This window comes from Lactuca virosa, chromosome 4 (genome assembly GCF_052849685.1).
Source record: "Lactuca virosa cultivar CGN04683 chromosome 4, Lactuca_virosa_CGN04683_v6, whole genome shotgun sequence".
NCBI classification, from domain to species: Eukaryota; Viridiplantae; Streptophyta; class Magnoliopsida; order Asterales; family Asteraceae; genus Lactuca; species Lactuca virosa.
Window position 1 is genome coordinate 167,090,624 of NC_136429.1, and position 18,722 is coordinate 167,109,345.

Consider the following 18,722-nt stretch of genomic DNA (forward strand, 5'->3'; position numbering starts at 1 on the left):
TAATACCAACTTAGATGGAATTAAACAAATATCATTTCATATTTTGAATCACATTGCTAATTAGTCTTGCATAGAGTTTGAGTACTTACAAATCTTGAATTTATTTTACTTAATCAATTGCTATTTATTACTTCAGTCCTTTATTTGAATCATTGTATCTAAACCCCCCCCTCTTTTGTGAACTCATTTGTACCATACGCAAAAAGGGTATAAGCATTTATCTCGTGTCTATGAGGATCGACCCTACTTACCTTGTATTACATTTTTAGTACAAAGTAGTAGTGTTTAAGGAGTTATTTTTACCCCTTTATTTGTTAGCTTTGACACGCCTAACAAATTAGCGCCGTTGCCGGGGATACGGTAGTACTAATTGTTTATGCCAAGATCTTTTCGTACAGGTACACCTTTACCAGTTGATTTAGAGATAGAGAAATCTGCAAAACAAAGAAGGAAGCAAGCTAGACTTTTAAAGAAACAACAACAATCCGGAGCTTCTTCATAAAATCCTTCAACCACATCTTCACCAACATCAAAAAGTACCTCCCCACCATCTTCACCTTTACCCGAATCTCATACTTTTATCCCTACTACTACCATGGGAGACAACCATGGAGGGAATCCACCACCCGAACAAACCTTTAGACATTGGGCCACTCAAGATGTTACCCAACAACCATTATGCATCAATTATCCTGCAACAATAAACTTTGAACTCAAATCCGGACTCATTCACTTGTTACCTTCATTTCGTGGTCTTGAGAATGAATACCCACATAAATTCCTTAAGGAATTTCATGTCGTTTGTGTGGGTATGAAGCCACATGAAGTTACAGAAGATCAAATCAAGTTAAGGGCATTCCCCTTTGCTTTACAAGAATCAGCTAAGGAGTGGTTATATGACTTACCACCGGGGTTAGTTACAACATGGAATGAACTTGCAAGGATGTTTTTGGATAAATATTTTCCAGAAATGAGAGCTTCAGCTTTACGCAGAGAAATAATTGGTATCAAGCAACAAAAGAGAGAAGCCTTGCATACTTACTGGGAACGGTTTAAGAAGTTGTGTTCAAGATGTCCAAAACATGGGATTTCAGAGTATCAATTGTTGCAATATTTTTGTGAGGGAATGTCATCTTGGGATATAAGATTACTCAATGCATCAAGTGGTGGATCAATAGCTGATAAAACTCCAACAGAAATCAGAGCTCTTATCAAGAACATGGCAGAAGAGTCCAAGCATACAACTCAAGAAGAAGAATGGTACAGTGATGCACCAAGAGGAGTGAAAGAAATTTCTACCCCAAAAATTGAGAGTCAACTTTCTGAGTTGACTAAAGTAGTGACGATGCTTGCTAAGGACAAGGGTGTGCAACCACCAGCAGTTAGACCTTATGGTATTTGTACAGATGTTGGACACCCCACTAATATGTGCCCAATGTTACAAGAAGATATAGAGTCGGTTCAAGCTATGGGATTCTCAAGTCAACAACAAGGAAACTTTCAGCCAAGAAGTAATCCAAATTGGCACCAACCCAACGCCAATTTTCAGCCAAGGCCACCATCTTTTCAAGCAAGACCTCAATTTCAAAATCAAATGCATCATCAACAAAATTATCAACCACATTTCCAGCCAAATCAACCTCCTCATCAATCTCAATTTCAACCTCAAAACATGCATCAAGGAAGTAGTTCAAGCGGATCAGGAATGTCTTTGGAAGATATTGTCAAGAGTTTAGCCACAAGTACTCAAACATTTCAGAATGAGACTAAGGCGAGTATCAAGACTTTGGAGCAACAAATGACTCAACTCGCCACTTCTGTGAGTAAATTGGAGTCACAAGGCAAACTACCGGCACAAACCGAAAAGAATCCAAAGCATAGTGCATGTGCCATCACTTTGAGAAACGGCAAAGAATATGAAGGTCCAAAGATGATTGAAGAAGAAGAAGAGATGGAGTTAGAAAAAAGAAGAAGAGAAGTCAAAAACACCTTCAAAGCAAGTTCCCATTGAAGCAAAAGTCACTCCTCCTCCATTTCCCACAAGGTTAAGCAAGTCAAAACGTGAAAGGGAAGACAATGAAATCATGGAGATGTTCAGAAAAGTTGAGGTAAATATTCCTCTTATTGACACCATCAAACAAGTCCCTAGGTATGCTAAATTCCTTAAGGAATTATGCACATCTAAGAAAAGATATAAAGGGAATGAAACTGTCAAAGTGGGTGAAAATGTATCTGTAGTGTTACAGAAAAGATTACCTCAAAAATGTAAGGATTCGGGTGTTTGCCCTTAAACTAATATATGTTGCCTAATGTCTCTTGTATTTTGCTAAGGCATATATTGTAAGGATCTTTCAAATGTGATGTTCCATCATTAGATCTACAAGTCAGTTGTTTCTTGAAGTGTATGAACTTCACTCATCTACGAACATCATCAACATGAATTTTGTATCAAAATGGTTCCAAGCAGGGAATTTCAACATTTTTTTAGGATGCTCAATGGTCGTATTATTTTCTACAGGTTCTTGTTCATTATCCTCGAGTTTATGTTCATCATTCATGGTTGGTTGTTTATTATTTTCTGAAGTAGCCATCTAAACCTACAAAAAAACACAATTTGTAACATCAAAACAAAGTTTGAACATCAAAATAAAGTCTGCACTCTGCACATCAACATTAAGGTGTAAAATTCTGTGAATTTTTATTTGGAAAATCATAAACACCTATTTTAAATGATGTATTAAGCACAATCTGCACAATAACATTAATTATAAACAAAAATTCAGCATCATCATCCAAAATCATAAACATACAAAGGTTGAACAGAAGATTAGTTGATCACTAACTTGTAGATAAGTAAAATTAAACAGATGACTTTATGAAAAGTCAATCCTAAATTCGTAATGACAAAGAAAAATTAAACGAGATGGAGAATGATGACTTATGAACCAGTATTCAGACAATAACTCAATAAGTCAATCACTACTCACAGTTCACTGACCTGTTTTCGTGTTAGTCTAATGATAGGGAATTTGGGATTAAACAATGATGAATGATGATTGATGAACGACAATCGACTACTCGATACGTCACACCTGCGAAGTGCAAACAAAAGCGAGAAATCTAGTTGCGATAGGAAATTATTGAATTCGAGATTAGGGTTCTGGGGAGTTGACTCATTGCATCATCGCACGTGCACAGTGAACACCGCCAAATCCCAAGCCATATTGTATCATACATATTGAAAATTTCATATTGGGTCAACCTTGGTCATGGGTATAATTTAGTTAAAATCTTTAATATTTATATTTTTAGGATATAATATGTATCAATACTCGATGTATAATGTAATATACTAATACTAACATGTGGGTATAATATAATTGAGGCGGGTCGGGTTGGGGAATAGCATACACGGCCCCGATCCCATCCCCACTTTTTGTCATACGAGGATCCCCGACCCCATATCCGCTACTCGGTTTTGTGGGGAATATCCATCCACGGTCGGGACGAATTAACCGGTCCCCCAACGGATCCGGGTCATATTGTCATCCCTATATGTTATCCATGGTCTAGCTTAATTTTATTGAACGGTATTCATAATTCATAATCATTATATAAAAATAGAAGTTGCTAAGCGAGTTTGAGCAAAACTGTAAGGCTCAAAACCCATATATTAATAAAAGGCCCAACTCGGAAGCCCTAAAGCAAAGAAATTTCTTAGGTCACCGCCTCGTATACGCGTTTTCACACCGTATATTTGAATTGTCAAGCAACATTATTTGAGGGCAAAAAAAGAAATCGATTTGGGGGCGGCTGTTGTTGAAGGATAAGGTTGCTAGGCTGTTCGAATCTAGATCAATATTCGCCGTCGATTTCATTTTACCACCATCGTTGTTCATCGGAGTCTGAAGAATCGTGTTCCGGTAAGAAATATCATCGCCTTTGATTGATTTTCGGCCTCAAAAAACAAAATCATAATTTGAGGTTCGAAAGACGACGATCGTCACCGATTTGACTGTCTAATTTCATACATCGCATAATCAATTTGACAGATCTGCTATATTCACATTGATTTCTGATATTCGGTTTCCTTGTATTTTCTGTGTTGAATCGAACAATATCCCGTTGCTTTCTGTTTGGGATTTTGTTCGGGGTTACGAATTAGGGATTCTCGTTACAAATTTTGTTTTCAAAAGGAAAAGCGATTGAATTTGTTGAATTTGGGGGCTGTAGCCTAGCCGGATATTTAGATCTCCGCTAGGGTTTCATATTTTTATCTCTTTGTTCTGTTATTTGGTTGCTTAAAATCAGTTGTTGGTGTTGCTAATTATGGCGGCAGGACGACAGATCTCGAGGAAAAGCTACTCGAGTCGTTCCGAGGAAGAAACTCTTTCTTATAACAATCGATCTAATCACAGAACTTTTGTTAGCGATCATGATCAAAGAAGACATCGATACGTTGATGGTGATTATGACAGGGACTATCATCGCACGTCTTCACAACCAATTCATCAAGGGTTGGAAAACAGAAACAAAGCAGATGATGTTTCTGGAAACGACTCAAGAAGATCTGACGCTACCAAGAAAAGAAAATTCTCGCCTATTGTCTGGGATAGAGCTGAGAAGCAGGTGAAGATATCCTCCAAGAACAGAATCCTTCCTACCAAAACTGTTCCCTCTCAATCTCCTCCATCCAAATCAGTCAATGACTTCGGGAAGTTTCAAGATATTATTGCAGACACGAAGATCGAAATTTCTCCTGTTGAATCTCTTGTATCCAATCTTTCAGATGAATTGGGAGTATCAAGAGTATCAAGCTCATTGGCTACAAACACACCTGAAGAACATGATCAAGAACCTGAGCACGAAGATGGAGAATATGTGGAGGAACGAAACTTATCCAAATCAAAGTGGGCTTTCAAAGACTCCCCACAAATGGCATCAAACACCAACAATTCAAGTCCCGAAAGTGGGGAATTTAAGCAAGAACACATTGAAGACACAATCGAGCATATGTCATGTTTATCTGATGAAGAAGATGAACAGTCCAAATCTCTTGATGATGATGAAGATGATGATGAAAGAATCGAATCCCCTGTAAGCATGATGCCATCTTGTAGAAACGTGTTCGAGTATGAAAGACTCGGGAAGATAAGTGAAGGCACATACGGTGTTGTATACAAAGCCAGAGACAAAAAAACCGGAGAAATAGTCGCATTAAAGAAAGTAAAAATGGGGAAAGAGCGTGAAGGTTTCCCTGTAACAGCATTACGGGAGATCACAATTCTCGGATCTTTCCAACACCCATCAGTTGTAAAAATGAAAGAAGTAGTTACAGACGATTTCAATGGCGTCTACATGGTTATGGAATACATAGATCACGAACTCAAAGGCTACATGGAAAAGACAAAGCAACCATTCAGTCAAAGTGAAGTGAAACGCCTCATGATCCAGCTTCTTCAAGGGTTAGCTTTTCTTCATGAGAATTGGGTGATTCATAGAGATTTGAAGACATCAAACTTGCTTTTGGACAACAATGGTGATTTAAAGATTTGTGATTTTGGTATGTCTAGACAATACGGGAGTCCAGTGAAGCCATATACCGCATTGGTAGTAACACTTTGGTACAGGGCGCCTGAGGTTTTGTTGGGGATGAAAAATTACACAACTGCCATTGACATGTGGTCTGTGGGTTGTATAATGGGGGAGTTGTTGTCAAAGAAGCCGCTTTTTGATGGCAATAGGGAGATTGAGCAGATTGATAAGATTTTCAAGACACTTGGGACACCAAATGAAAAGATATGGCCCGGGTATTCAAAATTGCCAGGGGTAAAACCGTCTTTTGTGAAGCAGAATGGTAATAGCTTGAGGAAGAGGTTTCCTGGAGCTAGTTTTATGGGGACACCTGTGCTTACAGAGATGGGGTTTGATTTGTTGAATAGGTTTTTGACTTATGATCCGGACAAGAGGATTACTGCTGAAGAAGCGCTTAATCATGGGTGGTTTCGTGAGAGTCCTCTTCCTGCTGAATGTGTCAGGATTTGTAAATAGGGTTTTTTACATGTTTGTTGTTTTAGGTGTAATGTATAATGTTTGACTTGATATGCTCAACTATTAATGCATTTGATGGTTTTACACCAACTTAACTCTTTTATAAATGTGCTCTAAGTTTTAGTTTTTATGGTGATTTTTCTCTAATTTAATTGTTGCACCACTTTACAAAAAATCTGTTTTAATCTTTCTACAACTTTGTAATGTTTTTTTATGTTTTTACATCGTTTCGTTGCAACGTCATTTTTATATGTTTTCTTTTTAACTTGGTTTTGAATTGTTTTCATAATGCCTTTAATTTCATGTTTTACCACATTTATTGACAATTTCGTTTTTACAATATCTTTTTCCTTGCAGAGGAACTTCCACAAACGTAGGTGGGTAATACAAGATTAAGATGATGAAGAAGAAAAGAGGTGGGTAATAAAAATAACAATGGAAACAAAAACCAAGGGTAAAAAGGAAGGTTGAAGGTAATTTTACACCAAAGTACCAACAATTGACAAAAAGCGTGACAAAAAAACTCCAAGGACAATGAACTTTAAAATTGAAAAACTGGACATTACACAACAATTAATGCTTTACATTTCAATTATATAAAACATAATTTGTTGTATATGGCTAAAAAATGTTGTGTAGGGATCATCATCCTTTCCAAAAACAATATCTAATCATAACAGACTACCCAAATAATAATAATAATTAGGGTCCTGATAATAATATTAGCAATAACAATATCTAATCATAACAGATTATGCCCATTATCCAAGGTACAACTTTGCTTTTACTAGATATAACCTTATAACCTAAAATATATTTTCAGTTTATATGATTACATATAATCCTTATCAAGTAGCACACCAACAAAAATAAGTCTGCTGCTCCGTTGTTAGTTGTTGCTTTGCTCATACCATGTTAGAGAGTGAAGATGCATGAAGAAGAGTCGACATAGATCATGTCTACCTGAGTGTGATAGTAATGGTCTTACCAAGCACAAAGAAGATCAACGACAGCTCAATGAAAAAGATGGTGTTAATCAGCATTCGATCAATGATCCATCCAAAAACAGTAAATCCACCCATGTTTGATTGTACATACGCCACTACAACACAACATAATAAAATTCATTATCAAAAAAAGAAGAATAAAAACCAAGAATTGTCACCACATAGGTTACCAAATGATTGTCTTTTGTGATATGATGAAGTAGAAGAAGCGAACTGGTTATGAACAGAAAATGGCACAAAATCCCCTGATTCCAGCTCAGTCTGTGAACTACCATTAGCCTCCAAGTTGTTATCGATTAATATTTCAGATTGAGAAGAATCATTTGAGTCGCATGTCACTAGTGCATGCCATTTACAAGCAACAGATCCAAGTGCTTGAGCTCTGTGTGAAATTTTTGCAGCTGCAGATAAACAAAGAACGATTCCTACAAGCTGAAGAATCGATAATACCTGCATATATTTCATTCAGAGATGTAAGAACTAGATCTAGAATTGTAGAATGTAGACCCAAGTTTGGAAATAAGTATCTTTAGCTTACAGCAAAGTCGCCTGTGTTTATGAAGTTTATGATTCCTTGGTTTTCAGTTGTCTGTAAGAGAGCTGAGATTTGACTTCCTGTAACAACCAAGAACTCGAGAAGAAGAAACGCTCGAAACCTGTGGCTAATTTTGGATAAATAATGGAGGAGACGCATATGCTCTTCGATATAAACAGAAACATCCAAATCTCGTTCTAGAATGTTGCTGTAGTTTTCAATTCGTACCACTTGTAAATTGCCAACCAAATTGAACAAAGCGGTGCCTGATAAGAAGACTACGGCGGAGTATGACCAGGTTACTAGGGAGACTAACAGATACGCAGCAGATAACCACCATGAATCATGATGCAGATAAACAACGCAAGTGATCTCACGAGCAGTCTTCAGTAAAAAACATACCGATAACCACAAAGCAAGCCCTCGGAAAAAACCCTAACGAATCAGAGCCAATGACAGAGAGATGTTCTTAGCACAGTTCACGTATAAAGTATAAACTTAACAGATTTACGGAGATAGGAAAAGCTCGAGCTTACGTAGATCTTCTGGATGTAGAGTTGCCGATAAAGAACAGCGTATCCATCGTAATGATCAACGAAGAGAAGCTTCCTGACACCGTATTTCCTCAAATTATGAGAAACACAGAGCAGAGAAATGGCGGCAACGATGGCCTGAGAAACGAGAATCTCAAGCTCAAACCTCCTGATTTGGTACTTGTAGCAGTCGGTGCAGAAGGAGTAGACGATCAAGAGCACCGGCGCCGCCAGACCGACAACAAAGAAGACGATCCACGAGACGGCTGAGCTAAGAGGAGAGTACTGACAGAAACCGAAAAATCCGAGGAACGATTCGAGTTTTTGCAAGGCTAGTTCCAGCTGAGCATCGTCGGCGTCAATGAGAGGTGCTTCAAGCGACGAGCTGCTTCCAGGTCCCGACGGAGGCACCGCCATGATTGCGCGTGCGTGAGAATGCAAGTGGAGGGAGCGGGGAGTTTTTTCTATATTGGGAAGGGATTTGTCAAAGAGAAGTAAGACCATGGTGGAAAAAGTGAGAAACTACTAAAATGGTCCCTTGACTATCTTCAAATTTCAACATTCACCGTCTGATACCCTTTTAGTGCATTTTGATCGCTACAGCTTTGTTTTTTTCTCCTGGAAAAGTAGAAATAATAAGAGAAAATTATTTTGTATGGTAATGAATATAATTTAGTACATAGTAATTTTTATTTTTTATATATGATTTACTATTAAAATCACTTGAGCTATTCAAAATCTACAATTTTAACCGGATTTTATTGGTTAATAATTTTTTTTTATACATAATTTACCATTAATTTTTTTTATATACGATTTACCATTAAGTTATGTCTCACCCATCTTCTCCATCCAACACCACCCACACCTACCACTTTCATCCACCTCCTACCAACACCACCCATCTCTAACAACAAATACTGCCTTCTATCAGCTTTTTATCAGGACATTTGCAACCACAACCAGTCATCTTTACCATTCACCGTCACCACCAACTAAGCTAAAATCCTTGAATGGATGTGCTATTGGTGTCACACGGTTCAAGAAGAAAGGGGCAAGAGAGTGATGTAGGTGTATAGGGCTTTCACAAAGTAGCAGGAAAGGGATAGGACCAAGGAAATTATGAACGACGACATGAGTAAGGGGAGGGGTAGGGGCATTTTCACCGAAGAGGAGAGTGAGGAGATTGTATGTTTGCAATGTTTAAAAAATGAACATGTAAATGGTGTGACCTTTCTTCTTTTAAATTGTATCGGAGAAGATGACCAAAAAATTGATGATGACTGAAAAAGATGAAAGTGACTAAATATATAGAAAAGTTAACTTGATGGTAAATTGTGTATAAAAATGTTAGTTAATGGTATATCTTGATCTACAAATGTGAGTTTGATGGTGTTTTTTTTGAATAGATGAATGAGTTTAATGGTAAATAGTGTACAAAACGACTTCAACAAATATACTACAAAGTTGTTTTGTATCGGTATTAATTTAAGTGTAAAGTTAGCTGGAATAACAAGTCGATAATTTAAGAAGCATCTAATCTAATAGTAATAAGATATAGTTAAAAAAATTTAAAATGAATTATATTTTCTATCTTTAAGTATAGTTGATTTAGGGGGTGTTTGTTTGACCTCTTAATCATCCCATAAAGAGGTTGACTCTGGATCATTCAAATTCAGAGCGTTTGGTTGAAAGTTTTTTAGCCTCTTAATCAACCAGATATTAAAAAAAAAAGGTCTTATTCGGTCAGATATCATAGGGAGTCTGGATGAAAGATTTTCCTTTGATGCCCTTACCCTAAAATCGCCCGCCTCTTTTTTTTTCTTCCTTCTTCTACTTCAGCGAACAACAAAAAGGTCCCTCCACAGATTTCAGCTTGCAATCGGACGCTTCCCTCCTCGCCTCCACCTGCGCCGATTCTCCTCCACCTGCGCCGCCTCCCTCCTCGACGCCTCCCTCCTCGCCGCCTCGTCCCCATCGCTGGTACGTTTCCAACTTCACTGGAGCGATTATTTTTTCTTCCTTATTCACTGGAGCGATTTTTAAATATTTCTTCTCTCTTAAATTTGTTTCTGGAAACGAATGGCAGCAATGTGTTGTGTTATTGTCATGTTCTTGCTGTCTTGCTATGTTGGCTGATCAATTTGTTTTTGGGTGAACGATTTGTGTGAAATCTAATTGAGTTTTAAGCATATTGTTGTGGTTTTGGTTTGTTCTTGCTGATTTCTTGTTGATATGTAATTAAGGGGCTGTTTGTTGATTTGTGTGAAGTCTGAATTTTGTGCCATATGTGTTCTTGCTGAGTTGCTGCTATGATTTTGCTTGATTTTTCTGTAATGTTGCTGGATTTTGTTGCTGAAATATGTTCTTGCTGAATTTTGAATAATAGACATGGCACAAATGGCACAAAAAAGGCCTAGAATTAATTGGAAACAGATAGAAGGTGTTGAAAAAGCATTTCTTGAAGCTTGTATTCAAGAAATTACGACTTACGGGCGTGAAGGGAGTAGTTTGAAAGCAAGCTCATGGAAGAATGTAGCTGAAAGATTGAAAACAGAATACAATTTTGTAGTTGATCAAAAACAGATGAAAAATCGATATGACTATCTAAAAGCAAAATTTGGTGCTTGGTTGAAATTAAAAAACAAAACAGGCAACGTTTATAACCCTATAACTAACACGTTTAACATGGAAGAAGACGAATGGCAACCAGAGATTAAGGTATTGTGAAAGTGCCGATCTTAGAAAAGTTTGGTTATTTCTTCCGACGGAAGCTTGTGAGATGTGGTTAAAGAACGCCGGATCAAAGTATGGCTTGATGTGATGTTTTCTTAGGATTTTATTTGATGTGTGTCATTATGGATTTAAAATGTTGAACTTTTTTAGAATTTTATTTGATGTGTGTCGTTATGGATGTAAAATGTTGAACTTTTTTAGGATTTTATTTGATGTGTGTCGTTATGGATTTAAAATGTTGAACTTTTTTAGGATCTTATTTGATGTGTGTCGTTATGGATTTAAAATGTTGAATTTTATATGTTGTTTGACCTTATGTTCTTAAAATGTTGAATTTTATATATTGTTTGACATTATGTTTTTATAATGTTGAATTTTAAATGTTGTTTGACAGGTGATTTATGGATACCGATGATGATACTGTGTATTTCATGTTGCTTTCTTGGTATTGGATGTTTTTAGCTTCGACAAGAATAGAAAGGATAAGCGACTTGAATTCGACATTGACCGGTCATGCATTTACGCAAGAATTGTTGCATGGATCTTCTTTACAATGTCATGAGTTGATGCGTCTTTCACGAGAAGCATATGTACTACTATGCAACCATTTTAAACAAAAAAATTGGTTGCAAAGTAGTCGGTCAATAACTGTTGAAGAAAAGTTAGCTATGTTTTTAACAGTTATCGGACACAATGAGCGGTTTCGAATGGTTAAGCGTAGATTTCAACATTCAACAGAAACAATTCATAGGTGTTTTCATGAGGTTCTAAATGCGATGATGAATTTTGCAAGAGAAATTATTGTGCCAACATCTTCTTATGCAACAGTAAACACATCAGGACGACATAGAAGGTTGAAAGAAATATTTCCGGGAGCGATAGGTGCATTAGATGGAACTCTTGTACATGCAGTCGTGCCCGCCGATCAACAAACTCGTTATAGGGGAAGAGGAAAAGGTGAATGCTATCAAAATGTTATTGGAATTTGTAATTTTGATATGATATTCACGTTTGTATGGGCCGGTTAGGAGGGCATAGCACATGATTCACGAGTTCTAAAAGAAGTTGTATTTAATCCAACTTCCGGCTTTCCATTTCCTCCACCAGGTTTGCAATCTATTTTTTTAAAACTTTGATTATTAAATACATTATCTATTTTTCATATAACAATTGCAAAATTCACATTTATAGACAAATATTACCTTTGTGATTCCGCATACACCAACACTCGTGGATTTATGGCTCCCTACCGCAATACGAGGTACTGGTTATCCGATTTCCGAAGACAACGTGCATTAACCAAGGAGGAAAAATTCAACCATGCTCATGCACAACTCAGAAATGTTATTGAGCGCGCTTATGAAGTTTTGAAGGCGAGATTTCCAATCCTAAAACAAATGGCTCCTTATCCTTTTCCAATACAAAGAGACATAGTGCTTGCTTGTTTTGCAGTCCATAATTTTATAAGGAAATGTAATATTCGTGATCAATTATTTATGGACTTTGAAGAGGACATTATGTTTACTGTTGACGTAGGTGGAGGAAGTGATGACCAAAGCGTACATGACATTCAGTGGGGTAACCAAGACAATGAATATATGGCTAATTTGCGTAACCAAATTGCTAATCAATTACTTTAAAGTTGTATGTTGAGGATTATGTTTAATTTGGATGTTATATGATGTTTAATTTGGATGTTATATAAATTTTAATTTGTATTTTGTTTTATGTTTAATTTGAATTTTATATGAAGTTTTGTATTTTATTTATAATTATTTACAAATTCAGTATCATTCAGCACAGTCGTTAAGTCCAACCAAATAGTAACAAATAGCTCAGAAGGTTAAATTGATCATTTTCACCATTAAGAGATAGACATTCAGATGTCTGACCAAACATCAAATTATCATTCAGATACAGATTCATACAGAGCCTCTACATCATCCAGACATCTGTATCATCCAGATATGAATAATCTAGATGCTACCAAACAGCCCCTTATAGTAATTTTCATTCCTTTTTTTTTAGCTTCTAACGATTTTGGTCCTTTTTTTCATGCGCTTTAAATAGTGTAAGTATTTCAGAGGCGGACCTAGGGTGGAGACAATATGGCAGTTGCTTCCATTGTTGTTTTTTTGTTTTTTTTTTTTCGAAATAGCTATAAAACTTTAGACATAATACGCACTTTCATAGATATATAATATTTCCTCTTGAAATTTCAACAAAAAGTTGAACCAATCAAGTTTGCCTAAATGATGGAAAACAATTTAGCCTCTAAAAAAGATAACGAGGTAAACAAAAGAATTTTAGAACGTAAAAAAAGAAAAGAAACGGGCAACACCCGAAAAGCATATCTAAAGGGAAACAGAAAGCTATTACTGCATAAACTCGCAGGTTTGTTTTATTGAAGAAAATATAACTCAAAACTTCAATCGATGATCTAGATTACAAGAACCTATTGACTATATATACTAAACAAAACTAATTAGTATACAATTAGGATTCCTAAAAGTAATCTAAAACTTTCCTTATAGAGAATCCTTATGGCTCAAGGAAATTCTCTGGAACTTGGACAACACTCCAAGTAATTTGCATCTGGACCGGATCATGCCTACTAGCCACTTTCCGGACTCGGGTATTCACTAACAATCACCCCCTGAATTTCTGAGTCGAGGGTAATTCTTGCACGCCAAGCAACGCTCTCATCTCTGCGAACCTTATTCGAGCTAAGGCCTTCGTAAGTGGATCTGCTCGTTGCTTATCTCCCGAAACATGCTCAACAATCACTTGCTCGTTTTCCACACGCTCTCGAATAAAGTGGAATCGAGTGTGAATGTGTTTGCTTCTTCCATGAAAGACAGGATTCTTTGACAATGCAATTGCTGATTTGTTGTCTATGCGAATCAGTACCTTCTGTTTCTTCATTCTTGTCAACTCAGCTAACAACTCCCTTAACCAAACTGCCTGACACGCAGGTGTTGTAGCTGCCATGAACTCAGATTCACATGAGGACAAAGCTACTGTATCTTGCTTCTGGGAGCACCAAGTGATAGGAGAGTCACCAAGGTAGAAAACATGCTCTGTTGTACTTCTACCATCATCAACATCAACATTATGACCGCTATCACTGTAACCTATCAAGCTCATATTTTTACTTCGTTTGTATACAATCCCAAAAGATGGTGTACCATGCAACTAACGAAGAATTTGCTTAATAGCGCGTGCATGAGATTCTCTTGGACTTTGCATATAACGGCTAACGACTCCAACCGAATATGCTAAATCCGGACGAGTGTGTAAGAGATATCGTAAACAACCTACTATTTTTCGATAATAGGTAGCTTCAACTTTTGGTTCATCTTCAGCTATTGACAACTTTAGTCCTGGCTCCATCGGACATTGAGTTGCATTACACTCTTGCATGCCTGCCTCTTTTAGAATCTTCATAGCATAACTTTCTTGCTTCACCTTTACACAACCATTTTCTTGCAATACTTCAATACCCAAGTAGCAAGTTAGTTCACCAAGGTCCGACATTTCAAACTGGAATGCCACTAGTCTCTTGAATTGGTTTATAAACTCTAAGCTTGTTCCCGTCACGAACAAATCATCTACATAAACCGCAACTATTATGTATTCTCCATTTGCAACCTTTCTATAAACCACATTTTCTGGCATGCACCGTTTAAAACCCATATTCTTCAACGTGTTATTAAGCTTCAAATTCCATGCACGTGGAGATTGTCGAAGACCGTATAACGCTTTTGCCAATTTGTAGACTTTTGTTTCTTCACCTTGCTTCACGAAACCTTCTGGTTGGCACACGCACACTTCTTCCTTTAAATCTCCATATAAAAATGCAGTTTTTACGTCTAAGTGATGAATCTTCCATCCGTTCCCGGCCGCGAGAGCAATCAATAATCTTATTGTCTCGAGTCGAGCTACTGGCGCGAATACTTCATCAAAATCAATGTCTTGCTCTTGTACATAGCCTTTTGCTACTAGACGCGCTTTGTACCTTGTAATCGATCCATTCGTATTTCTTTTAATTTTATACAACCATATTAACCCAATAGGTTTAGCATCTTTAGACGGAGGAACTAATTTCCAAGTATTATTCTTCTCGATGGAGTTAATTTCGGCCTTCATTGCATCGAGCCAATTCTTGTTCACTTTGGCTTCCTTAAAGTTCTTTGGTTCTTCATCGAATGACAACATTAAATGATCCACATCTAGCTCGTAGTCATTTAATCTTCTTGGCAGCACTGAAGTTCGAGTGGACTGCCGAAGTGGGACAAAACTTGCATCATTATTTTGATCATCAACAGGTTGCGATGGGCTGCTTTCATCATTATATGTGTCATTGGTTTGGTCGGTTTGGGCCGGATCAGAGAATTGTTCGGTTTCTGTTGCAGTTGGGATCGAACCACCATTATCGTGGGTTGCTTGACCATTACTCCACAAGACCGTAAATGTACCCGGTCCATTTCCGTCTTGATTTTTGGGTTCATTATTCCATTGCCATGTCTTATTTTCATCACAAATTACATGGGCACTAATAATAATTTTATTTTCTCGCGGATTATATAACCGAGATCCTCCTGAATTAGGTTCCTTTCCAAAATATACCAACGGTCGTGACCTATCATCAAGCTTCTTCAAATGTTTTGAGACTACTCATATGCAACACAACCAAATACTTTCTAGTCTTCAAGATTTGTTTTCACCATAAAATTTCTCGAATGGTGTAGCACCTATCAATGCTCGAGTAGGTGTACGATTTATGATAAACGTTGCATGTCGTACCGCTTCGCCCCAAAAGTGGTTTGGAATATCTTTTGCTTTCATTAGGCACCGTGTCATCTCGAGTAGCGTCCGATTTCTCCGTTCGACTATACCGTGTTGTTGAGGTGCATAAGGAGCCGTCAACATACGTGAAATACCTTCTTCATCACAAAAACGGTTCAACTCGGTTGATGTGAATTCTCCACCTCTATCCGTATGGAAAGTCTTGATCTCTTTACCAATTCGTTTTTCAATTGATATCTTGAATCGTTTAATAATTCCGGATGCATCGCTTTTGTGCTTCAAAAGAAAAGACCACATATATGTAGAATAATCATCAATAAGAACTAAAATATAAATATTACCCGCTTGGGTGGGGGGATCAACCGGTCCACAAATATCTCCATGCACCATCTCGAGAATTTTTGTAGCTCTATAATTAGCTTTCTTTGCAAACGATTGCTTTGTTTGTTTTCCAACCATGCAAGATTCACAAAGTTGGTCTTGATGTTGGATTGCCGGTACCCCTATAGCTAGCTTGTGCATCAAGTTTATCGCGCCAAAATTAATGTGACCAAGTCGCGCGTGCCATAACCAAGCTTGCTCATTAAACTTGGCTTGTAAGCAATGTGTTTTTCCAACTTTTAACTTTATTTTGTAGAGTCGGTTTGCACTTCTCGGGACTTTCATAAGTAATCTTCCGTCTCCATCTCGCATGGTTAGGAAATCACCTCGCATCCGAATATCACAACCGGCTATTGTAGACTGCCCGAGGCTAATAACATTGCTACGAAGTGATGGGATATAATAAATATCTTTCATTAATTTTTGCTCACCGCTTTTCCCTTCGAACAAAATTGACCCTTTTCCTTTAATGCTAACACACGATCCATCTCCAAATCTCACTTTACCCGTTATGTTTTTATTTAATTCAGAAAAATAAGAGTAGTTTCCGGTCATGTGGTTGCTCGCACCATTATCTAAGTACCAAATTCCGTCTTCATCGGCATTTGCTTTAACTTTTGGAGGGATGTATTTGTCTTCATTCAAGAACACCGTTTATTGAATTGTATTCATCATAAAGAACGTCCCTTCTTCATGATATGTATCTCCTTCGTGTGTCTGATTAAGGTTAGCCTCATGATTTTTTATTTGGTCGGGGCATCTTGAAGCAAAGTGGCCATACTTGTCACACCGGTAACATTGAATATTTGAGAGGTCTCTTTGCTCGCGTTGTTTTCCTTTTTGCTTTTGATCGTCACGATTTTTAGAGGATTCCGAGTGACCATGATTTTGGGTGTTACCTCGACCACGTCCACCGCCACGTCCACCACCACGTCCTTTTCCTCGATTATTTGAACCCCGACCTCTACCTCTTGATGAATCGGTGTTTCTGTTGGACGATTCAGTTTTGGAATAAAGTAATTTATTTTGAGAATCGATTACTTTGTTTTCACCCTTGATTCTTTCTTCATAAGCTTTTAAGCGACCAACCATGTCTTCAAAGCCAATCGTTTTAAGGTCCAAAACTTGTTCAAGGGCTGCAACAATGTGGACAAATCTTCTAGGGAGGCTCGTAAGAAACTTCTTCGCAAGCTTCTGTTCGGTCATGACCTCTCCTAGTGAAGCTGATTTTGAGGCAATTCTGGATAACTTTGCAGCGAACTCGTCTGTTGTACTATTATCACTCATCTTTAGATTTTCAAATTCCGTGATTAGAGTTTGGAGTCGGGCTTCCTTCACACGATCAGCTCCTAAGTTACGAGTTTTAATCGCTTCCCACATCTCTCTTCCGGTTTTCAAATTACCGATTTGAAGGATTAAATCATCCGGAATCGATTGAAACAACAATCCTTTCACGATGTTGTTTTTCTTCACATCATCTAGTCCGGGATCAATCACATCCCAAACGCCATGAATCCCGAGTAGCACCTCCATGCGCATTCTCCAAATTGTGTAATTCGTCGATGTCAAAGTCGGACATTGGAACGTGAACGACGTATGTTCCTTAGCCGGTGGTTGGGACGATTCTCCTCCCGACATCTTGGTTCAATTTTTTGATACCTCCACACAAATAAAAATATTGATTTGTTTTTTTTTTCTTCAAAAATTTCTCAACTGAATTGAATCAAAGTGAATGTCGCTAGCAAATAATAAAGTTGATCAGATTTTTCTGGCCCAATATAGAGAATAAAGAGGGCAACCACTTGATCTGGGATTCTGATTTGTACAAAGGGCCCAGAAAAAGCAAAGAACACGTTTATTATTATTATTATTTTTTTTAGGGCTTCAAGATTGCTCGCACCAATTACAATTTCACCGAAACAGATCTATGAAGTGAGTTAGAGGGGGGGCTCGGAGCAAAAATCGCCGATTTCTCTTGCTACACAGAAATCGCACCACGTATTCCTCTTGCTCAGATAATTGCCGATTCCAAACAGCTCACGACAATCGAACAGGAAGTCTTCAAAAGAACCCCGAATTTCAATTGTTGTAGATCGAGTTCTCCACACGTGTTCCTTCTATCGCAGGAGGGCTCTATCTCGCGTCGCAGGTACCTCACAGCAAGGACACAAAAACGCAGTTCTTGCTCTTGCACCTACTTTCACAGTAGGTCTCTCGAAGGTTATTGTTGCTCTGATACCAATTAAAGGGAAACAGAAAGCTATTTACTGCATAAACTCGCAGGTTTGTTTTATTGAAGAAAATATAACTCAAAACTTCAATCGATGATCTGGATTACAAGAACCTATTGACTATATATACTAAACAAAACTAATTAGTATACAATTAGGATTCCTAAAAGTAATCTAAAACTTTCCTTATAGAGAATCCTTATGGCTCAAAGGAAATTCTCTGGAACTTGGACAACACTCCAAGTAATTTGCATATGGACCGGATCACGCCTACTAGCCACTTTCCGGACTTAGGTATTCACTAACAATATCCCCCTCACTCACCGTTGCACTTGTGCTCGTGATCCGTCTTAAGCTCTGTAACTTGATGATGTTCTATCTTTTTTCTAGTCGGTCTCCATATCCACTTAATTGCCATGTTCTTAGATTGAAATTTTAA

At 37.6% G+C, this 18,722-nt stretch overlaps 3 protein-coding genes and 1 pseudogene across 5 annotated transcripts; 3 read left to right on the forward strand and 1 right to left on the reverse strand.

Moving 5' to 3' along the window:
* The first annotated feature begins 595 nt into the window (after positions 1–595).
* LOC145105332 (uncharacterized) lies at positions 596–2,291 on the forward strand. Its single transcript, XM_079042453.1, has 2 exons — positions 596–1,922; positions 2,014–2,291. Exons 1-2 carry the CDS (start codon positions 596–598, stop codon positions 2,289–2,291), a joined length of 1,605 nt encoding a protein of 534 aa, XP_078898579.1.
* A 1,313-nt stretch (positions 2,292–3,604) lies between these two features.
* Positions 3,605–12,627, forward strand: LOC145107685 (uncharacterized). Of its 3 annotated transcripts, none has more exons than XR_013707926.1 (4): positions 3,605–3,923; positions 6,409–10,109; positions 11,257–11,969; positions 12,054–12,627. XR_013707926.1 is itself a non-coding variant. In XM_079044627.1 (4 exons), the coding sequence occupies exons 2-4, from the start codon at positions 11,754–11,756 to the stop codon at positions 12,500–12,502; spliced, it is 594 nt and encodes a 197-aa protein (XP_078900753.1). In that variant the 5' UTR covers positions 8,838–10,109; positions 11,257–11,753; the 3' UTR covers positions 12,503–12,627. The 3 variants fall into 3 exon arrangements, 1 of the variants encoding a protein (XP_078900753.1); XM_079044627.1 differs by lacking the exon at positions 3,605–3,923 and having other exon boundaries at positions 8,838–10,109; positions 11,257–11,819; positions 11,891–11,969; XR_013707927.1 differs by lacking the exons at positions 11,257–11,969; positions 12,054–12,627 and adding an exon at positions 10,516–11,161.
* On the forward strand, positions 3,920–6,158 carry LOC145107683 (uncharacterized; annotated as a pseudogene).
* Positions 6,742–8,607, reverse strand: LOC145107684 (uncharacterized). Its single transcript, XM_079044626.1, has 4 exons — positions 8,130–8,607; positions 7,597–8,028; positions 7,229–7,508; positions 6,742–7,153 (listed from the first exon to the last, which is right to left on the reverse strand). The coding sequence occupies exons 1-4, from the start codon at positions 8,541–8,543 to the stop codon at positions 7,011–7,013; spliced, it is 1,269 nt and encodes a 422-aa protein (XP_078900752.1). The 5' UTR covers positions 8,544–8,607; the 3' UTR covers positions 6,742–7,010.
* Positions 12,628–18,722: the final 6,095 nt, after the last annotated feature.